This window comes from Mustelus asterias, chromosome 11, assembly GCF_964213995.1.
Source record: "Mustelus asterias chromosome 11, sMusAst1.hap1.1, whole genome shotgun sequence".
NCBI classification, from domain to species: domain Eukaryota; kingdom Metazoa; phylum Chordata; class Chondrichthyes; order Carcharhiniformes; family Triakidae; genus Mustelus; species Mustelus asterias.
This window is the reverse complement of record NC_135811.1, coordinates 45366142-45379923: the sequence shown is the minus strand read 5'-3', so window position 1 is coordinate 45379923 and position 13782 is coordinate 45366142. Positions and strand designations below refer to the sequence as shown.

General features: G+C 42.0%; 1 protein-coding gene across 3 annotated transcripts in view; it reads right to left on the bottom strand.

The window, feature by feature from the left end:
- kif11 (kinesin family member 11) overlaps nt 1-11921 on the bottom strand; it is a 43646-nt gene extending 31725 nt beyond the window's left edge. Inside the window, exons 1-3 of one of the 3 annotated variants that reach the window (XM_078223522.1) lie at nt 11776-11921; nt 9454-9508; nt 312-401 (exon numbers count right to left, since the gene is read on the bottom strand). In XM_078223522.1, coding sequence (XP_078079648.1) covers nt 312-401; nt 9454-9455 — 92 coding nt within the window. In that variant the 5' untranslated portion in view covers nt 9456-9508; nt 11776-11921. Of the gene's footprint in view, nt 1-311; nt 402-9453; nt 9509-11760 lie in introns of all 3 variants that reach the window. The other 2 variants (XM_078223521.1, XM_078223523.1) reach the window with 2 other exon arrangements.
- Between the last annotated feature and the right edge of the window lie 1861 nt (nt 11922-13782).

Here is a 13782-nt window from a genome sequence, read left to right as displayed (position 1 = left end):
TCTGTATCAGCAATCAGAGATTTACACAAATGGAACTGTGTAAACTGTGTAAATATCACTATACAACCCAGAATAAACAAAAAAATTCTCATTGTACACATAGACTGTAATCTACACGACGTCACAAGCAAAAAAAAAATTTTTTTGATGTTACAGGTGGAAAGCAGGAAACCGTTTACTCATGGCCTTTATAAACAAACACTGACATGAGGTGTCATGTCCCATGGCCAAATACATATTTCACAATTTGTTCCCTTTGCGAGCTTGACCTAAGCAAAAAGTTGGTAACAAAAGATGATTATTTCCATTACCTGCATCGTATAACCACTTGTATGTTCTTGCCCTTTTCTTCTTTTTTACTCGAAGAGGTTTGGGATGACATTTTTAGTTTACAAGAGGACCTGCATGAGAGAAATTCATATTAGCAAGTTCTCATATTTCACATGGCTAGTCGATGGTGCAAATCTGGGCTATCCCCAAGCACAGGCAAGTTTTCTTTGTGCACCAGTTACTACAGCAAATTACAGTATTATTTTTCACACTTCTAGATCAATTAAAAAGCCTTTTCTATCATAATTTTTTGTCTTTCCACCACAAGAAAGTTTAAAATGTTTAAAGGATTCAATGGCAAAGATAAATCATTTCACCTGGTGAAGAAATCAAGACAGACGACATATCCTTAAAATAGAGCTAGGTCATTTAGGAGTAAAATGAGGGACCGCCTCCGAGACTCAAAATGTCCACAAGACTCTGAATTATCTGGACCGAAAGACCATAGATTTTAGGACAATTGAAGCTTTCAGGGCAGAGCTTTCAGATGCAATTTTTTTGCTAAGTAAGGGTTTCATGGCATGGGTTTCAAAGTAAGAAGTCTCACACCAGGTTAAAGTCCAACTTGGACTTTAACCTGGTGTTGTGAGACTTCTTACTGTGCTTACCCCAGTCCAACGCCGGCATCTCCACATCATGGGTTTCAAAGACAGGGGAATGAAGTTAAAGTACAGACCAGCCAAGATTGATGTTGAAACACGTTCAAAGAAGTGAATGGTTATAGGAACGGGAGGAGACAATAAGGTAAGCAGTGATAAAGCACAAACATCAGATAGACACTAGTAAAGAGGTTGGGGAAATCTGAAAATGGAGCAATGTTTGGAAATTTAGGCTTATTTTAGCAATGAAAGAGTAGCTGCTAATAGTAATAGATCTGCATAGTGTCCAGTCACTAGTGGAACCTCAAAGGGAACCATGTTAGAACTGTGATTTAGAAATATAGAAAATAGGGCAAGAGGAGGCTCTGTCATTCATTATGATCATGGCTAATCATCTAGCTCAATAGTCTGATCCTCTCTCCCACCCCCACCATATCCTTTGATCCCCTTCGCTCCCATGTTGTCCATTACTTTGCTCATTGATCAGAGCAAAGGCTTTAGGTAATTAATACTCAAATTTGATGATAACAGTTTGCAGCAAGTATGACTATAGGCAAAATAAGTTGACTAACACTGGTTTTGATGCAACAGAGGAATGTGCCCATGTATGGAAGATGCCCTTCACTGCAGCTGGATGAAGAGTCATGCTCTTCAACTGGTCCAACACCAGGTACATGCATATCATGCAAGTTCAGAAAGAGTTTATTGCTGCAGCAGAGAGGTAGCCATAATTCATGAAACATTAAAAGCCCATGAACTGTTAATAAGTTAATAGAGCAAAAGGGCCAGTTTAAAATGCAGTTCTTTCATAAAACCAGATACACAAGGAATTGGGGCATTTTTTTCATCGAAGAAATATGAAGTTAAGCGATACAACTGAGATTTGTGAAATGGGAAGATTCATTTTTGGGTTAATATGTTAAAATACAAAAAGTGGGCATTGCATCAATAAGAGAATAGAGGTAACAAATTGTATTTCTTTCCACATATATAGAATCATAGAATCCCTACAGTGCAGATGGAAGCCATTCAGCCCATTGAGCCTGCACTGACAACAATCCCACGCAGGCCCTATCCCCATGACCTCACATATTTACTCTGCTAATCCCCCTGACACTCGGGCAATTTGGTATGGCCAATCAACCTATCCTGCACATATCTGACATATGTGAAGACAACGTCAAGAATAAAATATTGGATATGGCTGAAAATCACTATCTGTACTGGTGATTAATTTATACGTCAGCCTTCCAGGGTCCTGCAGAGTCAAGTCCAATTGTAGTCGTTCTGATGAAATGAGGAACATTGGGAATGGGGCATGCAGATTAAATCTGGTCCCCATTTTAAAGGCCCACATCCTTACCTAAAGTCTATAAAAACAAAATCAAATGGTCTAACTAGCAGGACAGGCAAGCATCTACAGCACAATGTCAGAAAGGCAAGGTCACAGTGATCATGGGGGATTTCAATATGCAGGTGGACTGGGTAAATAATGTTGCCAGTGGACCCAAAGAAAGGGAATTCATTGAATGTTTACAGGATGGCTTTTTGGAACAGCTTGTGATGGAGCCCACGAGGGAACAGGCTATTCTGGACTTAGTGTTATGTAATGAGCCAGACGTGATAAAAGATCTTAAAGTAAGGGAACACTTAGGAAGCAGTGATCATAATATGGTAGAATTCAGTCTGCAATTTGAAAGAAGGAAGGCAGAATCAGATGTGAAGGTTCTACAGTTAAATAAAGGTAATTACAGGCGCATGAGGGAGGAACTGACAAAAATCGACTGGAAGCAGAGCCTAGTGGGAAAGACAGTAGAACAGCAATGGCAGGAGTTTCTGGGAGTAATTGAGGACACAGTGCAGAGGTTCATCCCAAACAAAAGAAAGGTTATCAGAGGGGGGATTAGGCAGCCATGGCTGACAAAGGAAGTCAGGGAATGCATCAAGACAAAAGAGAGAGCCTATAATGTGGCAAAGAGTAGTGGGAAGTCAGAAAATTGGGAAGGCTATAAAAACAAACAGAGGATAACAAAGAGAGAAATAAGGAAGGAGAGGATCAAATATGAAGGTAGGCTAGCCAGTAACATTAGAAATGATAGTAAAAGTTTCTTTAAATACATTAAAAACAAACGGGAGGCAAAAGTAGACATTGGGCCGCTCCAAAATGACGCTGGTAACCTAGTGATGGGAGACAAGGAAATAGCTGAGGAACTTAATAAGTACTTTGCGTCAGTCTTCACAGTAGAAGACATGAGTAATATCCCAACAATTCAGGAAAGTCAGGGGGCAGAGTTGAATATGGTTGCCATCACAAAGGAGAAAGTGCCAGAGAAACTAAAAGGTCTGAAAATTGATAAATCTCCGGGCCCAGATGGGCTACATCCTAGAGTTCTAAAGGAGATAGCTGAAGAAATAGTGGAGGCGTTAGTTATGATCTTTCAAAAGTCACTGGAGTCAGGGAAAGTCCCAGAGGATTGGAAAATCGCTGTTGTAACCCCACTGTTCAAGAAGGGAACAAGAAAAAAGATGGAAAATTATAGGCCAATTAGCCTAACCTCAGTTGTTGGCAAAATTCTAGAATCCATCGTTAAGGATGAGATTTCTAAATTCTTGGAAGTGCAGGGTCGGATTAAGACAAGTCAGCATGGATTTAGTAAGGGGAGGTCGTGCCTGACAAACCTGTTAGAGTTCTTTGAAGAGATAACAAATAGGTTAGACCAAGGAGAGCCAATGGGTGTTATCTATCTTGACTTCCAAAAGGCCTTTGACAAGGTGCCTCACGGGAGACTGCTGAGTAAAATAAGGGCCCATGGTATTCGAGGCAAGGTACTAACATGGATTGACGATTGGCTGTCAGACAGAAGGCAGAGAGTTGGGATAAAAGGTTCTTTCTCAGAATGGCAACCGGTGACAAGTGGTGTCCCGCAGGGTTCAGTGTTGGGGCCACAGCTGTTCTCTTTATATATTAACGATCTAGATGACGGGACTGGGGGCATTCTGGCCAAGTTTGCCGATGATACAAAGATAGGTGGAGGGGCAGGTAGTATTGAGGAGGTGGGGAGGCTGCAGAAAGATTTAGACAGTTTAGGAGAGTGGTCCAAGAAGTGGCTGATGAAATTCAACGTGGGCAAGTGCGAGGTCGTACACTTTGGAAAAAAGAATAGAGGCATAGACTATTTTCTAAACGGTGACAAAATTCATAATGCTAAAGTGCAAAGGGACTTGGGAGTCCTAGTCCAGGATTCTCTAAAGGTAAACTTGCAGGTTGAGTCCGTAATTAAGAAAGCAAATGTAATGTTGTCATTTATCTCAAGAGGCTTGGAATACAAAAGCAGGGATGTACTTCTGAGGCTTTATAAAGCACTGGTTAGGCCCCATTTGGAGTACTGTGAGCAATCTTTGGCCCCACACCTCAGGAAGGACATACTGGCACTGGAGCGGGTCCAGCGGAGATTCACACGGATGATCCCAGGAATGGTAGGCCTGACATACAATGAACGTCTGAGGATCGTGGGATTATATTCATTGGAGTTTAGGAGGTTGAGGGGAGATCTGATAGAAACTTACAAGATAATGAACGGCTTAGATAGGATGGACGTAGGGAAGTTGTTTCCATTAACAGGGGAGACTAGGACGCGGGGGCACAGCCTTAGAATAAAAGGGAGTCACTTTAGAACAGAGATGAGGAGAAATTTCTTCAGCCAGAGAGTGGTGGGTCTGTGGAATTCATTGCCACAGAGGGCTGTGGAGGCCGAGACGTTGAGCGTCTTCAAGACAGAAATTGATAAATGCTTGATTTCTCGAGGAATTAAGGGCTATGGGGAGAGAGCGGGTAAATGGAGTTGAAATCAACCATGATTGAATGGTGGAGTGGACTCGATGGGCCGAATGGCCTTACTTCCGCTCCTATGTCTTATGGTCTTATAGGCTAATTGGCCCAAATGGTCTATGGTGCTGTTTATACAAGTCTTCTACCCTAATGCATTTCATCCCATCAGTATATCCTTGTATTCCTTTCTTCCAGATACACTTCCATCCAGCATCCCTTAAATCCACCCATGCTATTTAGTTCAAATAGTCCATGTGGTAGCACGAGATCCCAGGCTTTACAGATGGAGGCAAAAAGTACAAAAGCAAGGAGGCTATAGTGAACCTGTATAAAACACTGGTTCAGTCTCAACTGGAGCATTGGGTCCAATTCTGGGCACCGCACTTTAGGGAGGATGTGAACACCCTAGAGAAAGTGCAAAAAAGATTTACAAGAGTCGTTTCAGGGATGAGGGACTTTGGTTATAAGGATAGATTGGAGAAGTTAGCTGGGCTCCCTCCTCAGAAGAGAAGGTTGAGAGGAGGCACAGGTGTTTTCTAGAGGAAGTGTTAGGATCTGGAACACACTACCCGAGAGTGTGATGAAGGCATATTCAATGGTAGCTTTCAAAGGGCTATTGGATAATTATCTTTTAAGAAATTTTGCAGGGCCAGAGGGAAATGGCAGGAGACTGGAAATTATTGGATAGTTGACATGGGCAAGACAGGGTGAATGGCCTCTTTCTGTGCTGCAACCATTCTGTGCAGCTGTCTTTGTAAAGAAATTTTGCCTGAATAGATTACTGACAGTCCTCTGGATGTGGACTTTCTTAGAAATGGAAACATTTACTCTACGTTTACCCCCATCAAATCTTTTCATAATCTTAAAAACATGCATTGGGTCACTCCCTCTCTTTTACAGAAAAGAGCCTTGGTCTGTTCAGTCTTTCCGGATGAGTTATAACCTCCTTGTATAATCCTTTTTGCATATTCTATCATATAGTTAAATGGCAAAGTTGAGCTGGCTTAAGTAAGGTTCTTTGAAATAAAACCTCAGGAATTTGGAGGTGTTAAACTTAGGTGCTAGAATGCCAGCACGGATAAAGGTCGCAATTACAAGGCGACATGTTAACAGAGTTTACTTGGTATGGGAGCAGAGGAATTCATCAATGGAAACTGCTTACAAGATTTGCAAATGGAAAGTCAAAATATATACAAAATGTTTTATCATAGATTTAGAACATAGATATCAAGTAATTAAAACACTCCATTGAAAAATGCACAATTTCTTCAATCATCATTGTGCACTCCAAAACCTCAGCTCCCACTCTCCTGCTCCTTCCTACCCACTGCCATTCCCATTGCTTCTCCCTTCCACTCCCCACCATCTTTTCCAGAAGGATTGGGTCGGGATGTATAGGTTAGAGGGATTAGTGGGGTAAATGTGTGGGGTTGTGGGGATAGGGCCGGGGATGGGATTATTGTCGGTGCAGACTTGATGGGCCGAATGGCCTCCTTCTGCACCGTAGGGTTTTCTATGAAATCGTGGCAAAGGGCAACTGGTGCGAGAACAGTGTTGGGTTATCTTCACTGTGTTTATTTTGATGTAGGTAGCTACCTAGAAAGTTGCTGCCAGTGACATCACTGGCACTGTCACTGCATCTGGGCATATGCAGTAAGTGCTCCCTCTGGTGTTACAGTACAAATAAACACAACCTATTCTGAGCTGCAGCATGGCGAGTGCACATCAGTTTTAAACCCTGAAACAACAATCTCCAATTAACTGGATCCTAGATTTTCTCACTTAAACCTAGTTTTTAAAAAAAATACTACTGCAGTGATTCACCTTAAAGCGATAATTTATATTAAGAAACAGGTGGTGTCATTCTGTAACTTCAGCTGAGGGGATCACCCAGCATACAAGTGTTTAAACATGGAATGCCTGCAAGCCCCCCCACCCCGGAGAAGGCAGAGGACCTGAGGTACTAAATGGTTCATTGAGCTGGTCTTCATTAAAGATGCTGCTAATATTACACTAATGAAGGATATCAAAGAAATTGCATAGGATAAAATTAGATAGAGGAAGTATTAAAAATGTTGGGCACTCAAGTAGAAAAATCACCCAGTCCTGATGGGATGCATCTGAGGCTGCTGGGGAAAGTAGTCGGTAAAGACTTTCAAGCCTCCTTCGATTTGGGATTGTTGCCACAAAACTGAAGAGCACAGACATTTTTCTCTCTCTCTCTCTGAACAGAGAGAAGAGAGAGACGGAGAATAAACACAACAACTACAGATTGGTCTGCTCAACATCAGACTAATAGCTGTTCTGTCTGGAGACAATACACATCTCTTTAACCTGTGTTTAATGCTCCCTCCACCCACATTGTCTGTACCTTTAAGACCTGGCTGGCTGTAGGGATTCGCATTCTAATTAGTATTCTGTAACTTGATTTTGTGTCTGTGCCCTGTTTGAGAGCACATTTCCACTCCATCTGACGAAGGAGCAGTGCTCCGAAAGCTTATGGTATTTGCTACCAAATAAACCTGTTGGACTTTAACCCGGTGTTGAGACTTCTTACTGTGTTCACCCCAGTCCAATGCCAGCATCTCCACATCATCAACATCAGCAATACAGAACATTAGGTCAATGAAAAAGAAACATCATTTGTATGAAAAACTAACAAACCTCCTTATTCTCACCTCACAGAATTACCTTTGCTTGAGAAATCAGCCCCATCTATTCATTATTTTAAGACTGTTATTTTTTTCATGTACAAGAGAGCTGCTGGGACATGGAGTGTGAACAAAAATGGTGTCAGAGGCAAAATGCATGACTGCTTTTAAAAAAGGAAGTGGGAAAAATGAATAATTATGGGGAAAGGACAGGAAAAGAAATTAGGACAGCTCTTTGAATGCCGGAGAGTTCAAATTGCACCCCCCCCCCCCAATCTGTGCTGCAAAATATAAATCCTAAAACATAATTCATTCATTCAGATTCTATGCTTTGTTAACAGTACAGAGCTTCCACAGATCAACTCCTGCAACCTTTTGCACAATGTTTGATCTGTGATGATTTTAGGTTAAATATTTCCTGTGGTTAGTATCACCAGTCACCACCAGAAGATGGCTTAATTCCTTATTGCTCATGTAAACAGTAGCAAGATTAGAGGATGGTAATGGAACTCTTGTTCTGTATATATGACATATTATGCATTGCAATTGCCAATGATGAAAAAAACAAAAGCTGGAAATATTCAACATTTCTTGCAGCATCTGTGGCAAGGGAAACAGAGTTAATCTTTCAGGTCTGTGACCCTTCACTAATTCTGACGACAACCTAAAATGTGAACTGTTCCCTCTTCCACAAATGCTGCCCCACCTGTTGAGTATTTCCAGCATTTTCTGTTTATATTTCCGATTTCCAGCATCCACAGTATTTTACACTTGCACATGCCAAAGGATTGCTGTCCCTAACCAAGTTCTGAATCAACAAATGGTCTTATTGAATTGGAAGTGAATCATACAGTCCACTTTCCACTTCCAAAAGTAAAGATGCCATTTGCTTTCTCTCCAAACAGATCAAACAAATGACTCAGTCGTCGTCAGACAAACTCAAACCTCTGTTCACAGATGCTGCTAGACCTGTTGAGTTTTTCCAGTGTTTTCTACTTTTGTATCAAACAGTTAATTGCTATAACCCCAATCCACTCCAACTTCCTCAAAAGACAATTCCTCGGCTATCAAGTACAAGATGATGTGGAGTTTCCAGCATTGGACTGGGGTGGGCACAGCAAGAAGTCTCACAACACCTGTGACACCTGCTGAAGGAGGAGCGCTCCGAAAACTCGTGATTCCAAGTAAACCTGTTGGACTTTACACACTTATCTATCCATTTGAGGTTACACTGAAGTAAAGCATAACTGAACTTCTCAGGTCACCACTCAGCTACAAATCCTGCATTGCTCTCATCAGTACTGAATGTATAGCTATTGGCAGAGGTGAAAATGTCAAATTTCATTCCAGACTTGACATTCCAATGCAGCACATAGGGAGTGCTGTATTGTTGGAGGTGCTGCCTTTCATGAGACATTAAACCCAGGCCCTCTTCGGCCTCGAGTGGATGTAAACGATCACGGTGCTATTTAAAAGAGGAGCAGGGTGATTATCCCCAGTATCCTGGTCACCATCAAGTTCTCGATCTACATCACGGAAATAGATTACATGGTCATCATCATATTGCAGTTTGTAGGAGCTTGATGTGCACATATTTCCTACATTACACCAGGGACTATTCTGCAAAAGTGCTCATTAGTTGCAAAGCACACTGGGACATTGTGGTTGTGAAAGTCTCTATACAAACGCAAATCTTTCCTCTTCAAAAACCTCTCAAAGTGCTGCCCCCCACCTCGATATTTAGTTGTGTATTGTTTCGATTTGATTTATCATTGTCATATGTATTTGTATACAATGAAAAGTATTGTTTCTTGTGTGCAATACAAAACATACCATACAGAGAGGATTATGTAGTGTTACAGTTATAGCAAGGGTGTAGAGAAAAATCAGCTTAATATGAGGTAGCTCCATTCAAACGTCTGATGGTAGCAGGGAACATCAACACCTCTTTCTCATTAATACACAATTATTTTCATCCAAAAATAACTTTAAAATTTATTAAAGTTTTTAAAAGTTTATTTATTAGTGTCACAAATAGACTTACATTAATACTGCAATGAAGTTCCTGTGAAAATCCCCTAGCTGCCACACTCAGGCACCTGTTCGGATACACGAGGGAGAACTTAGCATGGCCAATGCACCTAACCAGCACATCATAGAAACCCTACAGTGCAGAAGGAGGCCATTCGGCCCATCGAGTCTGCACCAACCACAATCCCACCCAGGCTCTACCCCCACATATTTACCCGCTAATCCCTCTAACCTACGCATCCCAGGACTCTAAGGGGCAATTTTTAACCTGGCCAATCAACCAAACCCGCACATCTTTGGACTGTGGGAGGAAACCGGAGCGCCCGGAGGAAACCCACGCAGACACGAGGAGAATGTGCAAACTCTACACAGACAGTGACCCGAGCCGGGAATCGAACCCGGGACCCTGGAGCTGTGAAGCAGCAGTGCTAACCACTGTGCTACCGTGCCGCCCATTCGGACTGTGGGAGGAAACCGGAGCACCCGGAAGAAACTCATGCAGACATGGGGAAAATGTGCAGACTCCGCACAAAGTGACTGATGCCAGGAATCGAACCAAGGTCCCTGGCACTGTGAGGCAGCTGTGCTAACCACTGTGCCACCCCAGCACAACAACAACATAATTCAAATAAATTGCATCAACATGGATAGGAGTTTTCAGAATTTTGACACACCCATCCCAGACTTCATAACCAGACAATTCAACCCCACATTTCTAATTTACTGAAAATGCTGGATGACCCTGCGCCAGGATACTCCGTTCTGCCATTCTCACATTCTAATCACTTAATGGACACTTTTAGAACCTTCTCAGCCTTCTGTATCCTCATTTACATTCCCTTTGTCCAATTCCACCCCTCCCCCCAAATCTCTGATGATTCTCATTGCTCTTAGCCCTGACGAATGGTCATCTGGACCCTAAACATTGGCTCTATAAAATACCATCTCCACATCTATTCTCTCCCCGCAGACGCTGTCAGACCTGCGAAGATTTTCCAGCATTTTCTGTTTTTGTTTAAGATTCCAGCATCCGCAGTATTTTGCTTTTTTCTTATTTACTGGCTCATTCTGCTTGAACTATGGAAAGCCCGATGGTTCGTAAAGGTCTGTTTATAAACAGGAACTCAGGTGCTGGAATCATCACAAAATCAGAACTTCAAGATTTGATAATGATGGGTTCCATCTCAGCATCTTTTTATTCACCGGACACTCAAATTTTGCTCAGATGGGTCACTTATGCTAATATTTTGAACACATTACATAGCTGCAATTTTAGAATCTGGGTACTCCATTAAATGACATGTACAGTCAAAAGTTTCATTTAAGTCACGGACAATTTTTAAACGAGATTCCCAGGACCAACGACATTAAGAACGATCAATATAGAGAATAATCTGAGCAACAATTGCATATTGCATTCTAGAAAAAATATATTTCCAGGTAAAAGTGTTTTTCAGTTACATCCATGTAACTGAAATTAAAAGTATATCCATGATTGAAACATCTTAGGTCTCTCTCAAAATAAAACTCACTGGGGTGTCCAAAGGGATTTTAAAAGCCTCCAGAAGTAGATTGCGCAATCTGAATTGAAACATTTTAGAATCTGGGTGCTACATTAAATGACATGTACAGTCAAAAGTTTCACTTAAGTCACTGACTTAATTTTTAAACGATTCCCAGGACCAACGACACGGGTGATCTACATATGTTCAAGCAGCAAACGGCACAAAGTTTTTTTAAAAAAACAAAAACAGCTCCGCCTGAGCTGTCAAAAATAAGGCATAAGCATATCGCAATCAGAGAGCCTTATCTTAAAATGGACGCAAATTGCCATCGGTGATAAGTGGGGAAAAAATACGTTGCTGCCCAATGTTAAAACCCACTGATTCCAGTGGAAACAATTTATCCACGGTGTGAACCTGCTTACACAAGCTCAAAGGGCTTTTTGAAAGAACAAGCACACGGGTCGTGAATACATTGTATTTGGGGGCGAAGGTAAAGGGCAAGTAATAAAGAGAGGAAGTGGGGGAAATTGAACATTTCCCCATAAAATGTGACTTCAGCCTTTTACTAATATACAAACTTCAATCAGAGGCCTGGCTGCAATTCTATCGCACTCACCGAATGAGAGCGGAACGTACTTTGGGCAAACGTTCACATTATAAGTCTTACGAATGATTCACTGTTTACCCTTCAGATATTTGAGCAACAGGCCAATGGCGGCCTGGGTCAGCCCAGCTCAGCTTCAGTTGATCATTTCAGACTGAGGGGGGAAGGCTTCACCTCAAATGTCCTTTCGTTTAAAAGAAAAAAGGCGCACCAGAATTAATCTCACCAAAACGGAAGAAATATTCGCGAATCTTTCCTTTCGAAACTTTCCAAAAAATATTATCTATCCTTTACTTTTCCCCTCCGCCGCTCAGAACGCCGCCCGCGAGCCACTCGCAGCACCGCTGCACATTTAAAAATTGCGCTTGCGTCAGCCTCGTCCAATCCAAGCACACCAAACCTCGCTCGCGTTTCCGATTGGTCCGGGTCGGTTTAACCCGCGGGGTGTGCCGGGAGAAGCTGCCACTGCGACTGCGTAGAGAAGAAGGGACCTCACCTCTGCGGCGGCCATGTTGATGAGGGAATATTTACCCGGATGTGCCTGAGAGGACATAGCTTCGACCATAGAACATTACAGCGCAGTCGGCCATCGATGTTGCGCCGACCTGTGAAACCAATCTAAAGCCCATCTAACCTACACTATTCCAATATCATCCATATGTTTATTCAATGACCCTTTAAATGCCCTTAATGTTGATGAGTCCACTACTGCTGCAGACAGGGCATTCCACGCCCTTACCACTCTCTGAGTAAAGAACCTACCTCTAACATCTGTCCTATCACCCCTCAATTTAAAGCTATGTCCCCTCGTGCTAGCCATCACCATCCGAGGAAAAAGGCTTACACTGTCCACCCTATCTAATCCTCTGCTCATCTTGTATGCCACTATTAAGTCACCTCTTAACCTTCTCTCTAATGACCATGACCACTCCTTCAAAAAGCCAATTTTAGAGGAAAAAGAACGGGTTTAAATTTAAACATTTTCTAGAAGGAGCCTCGCCCCGAAGATCAATTTAGTTGTTAATTTTTTTAATTTAATCCTATTTCTCTGATAAGCAGCAGTTTTGAATTATTATTGTCAGATGTATTGGAATATAGCGAAAAGTATTGTTTCTTGTGCTATACAGACAAAACATAACGTACATCGGGGAAAAAAGAAAGGACAGGGTGCGGAAGATAGTGTTGCAGTTACCAATAAGGTGGAGAGAAAGATCAGCTTAATATGTGATAGGACCGTTCAAAAGTCTGATGGTAGCAGGGAAAAAGCTGTTCTTGAGTCAGTTGGTATGTGTTTTCAGACTTTTCTATCTTTTTCCTGACAGAAGAAGGTGGAAGAGAGTATGTCCAAGGTGCGTGAGGTCCTTCATTATGCTTTCCTGAGGCAGCGGGATGTGTCGATGGAGTCAGTGGTTGGGCAGCGAGTTGATGTGATGGATTGAAGGAGGATTTGTTTGTATCTGTTTAAGTTGAGGCCTATCAGTGATAAGTTATTGTACACATTTTGACTTTTATATCTAACGTCAAATATGAACATAATCAGAAGGAAACAGCAGGTATTTGTGCAATAATTTTAGAAAACCACCCCCACAACTAATGAGGCATAATCAAACAAAAATGAACTCAAAAGAGATAGAGGGAGATATCATAAATGGAAAGCCAAAATCTTCTTCAAAGGTGGGGTTTGAAGCAAAAGACATAGAGGTTTTTGAAGATAATTCTACAAGACCGAGAGAGCTTAAGGTGTAGCCTGAAGTAACAGAGCGAAAGCAGTATAGGAAGTGCCAGATGTGGAGCAATGTGGAGTTGTCAGGATTGATGGAGTTAATTGAAAGTTTATTTATTCACAAGTAGGCTTACATTAAAATTGCAATGAAGTTAATTTGAAAATCCCCTAGTCGCCACATTCTGGTGCCTGTTCGGGTACACTGAGGGAGAATTTAGCAGGGCCAATGCACCTAACCAGCACATCTTTTGGACTGTGGGAGGAAACTGGAGCACCCAGAGGAAACCCGTGTAGACTCAGGGAGAACATGCGGACTCTGCACATACAGTGATCCAAGCTAAGAATCGAACCCAGGTTGCTGGCACGGTGAGGAAGCAGTGCTAACCACTGTGTAACGAATAAGGTCAAAGCACAGAGGAAATAGAGCAAGAGGGCAAGTTTTTTTATTTTATGGGATGTGAACACCACTAGCAAGGACAGAATTTGTTGCTCATCCCTAATTACCCTTTA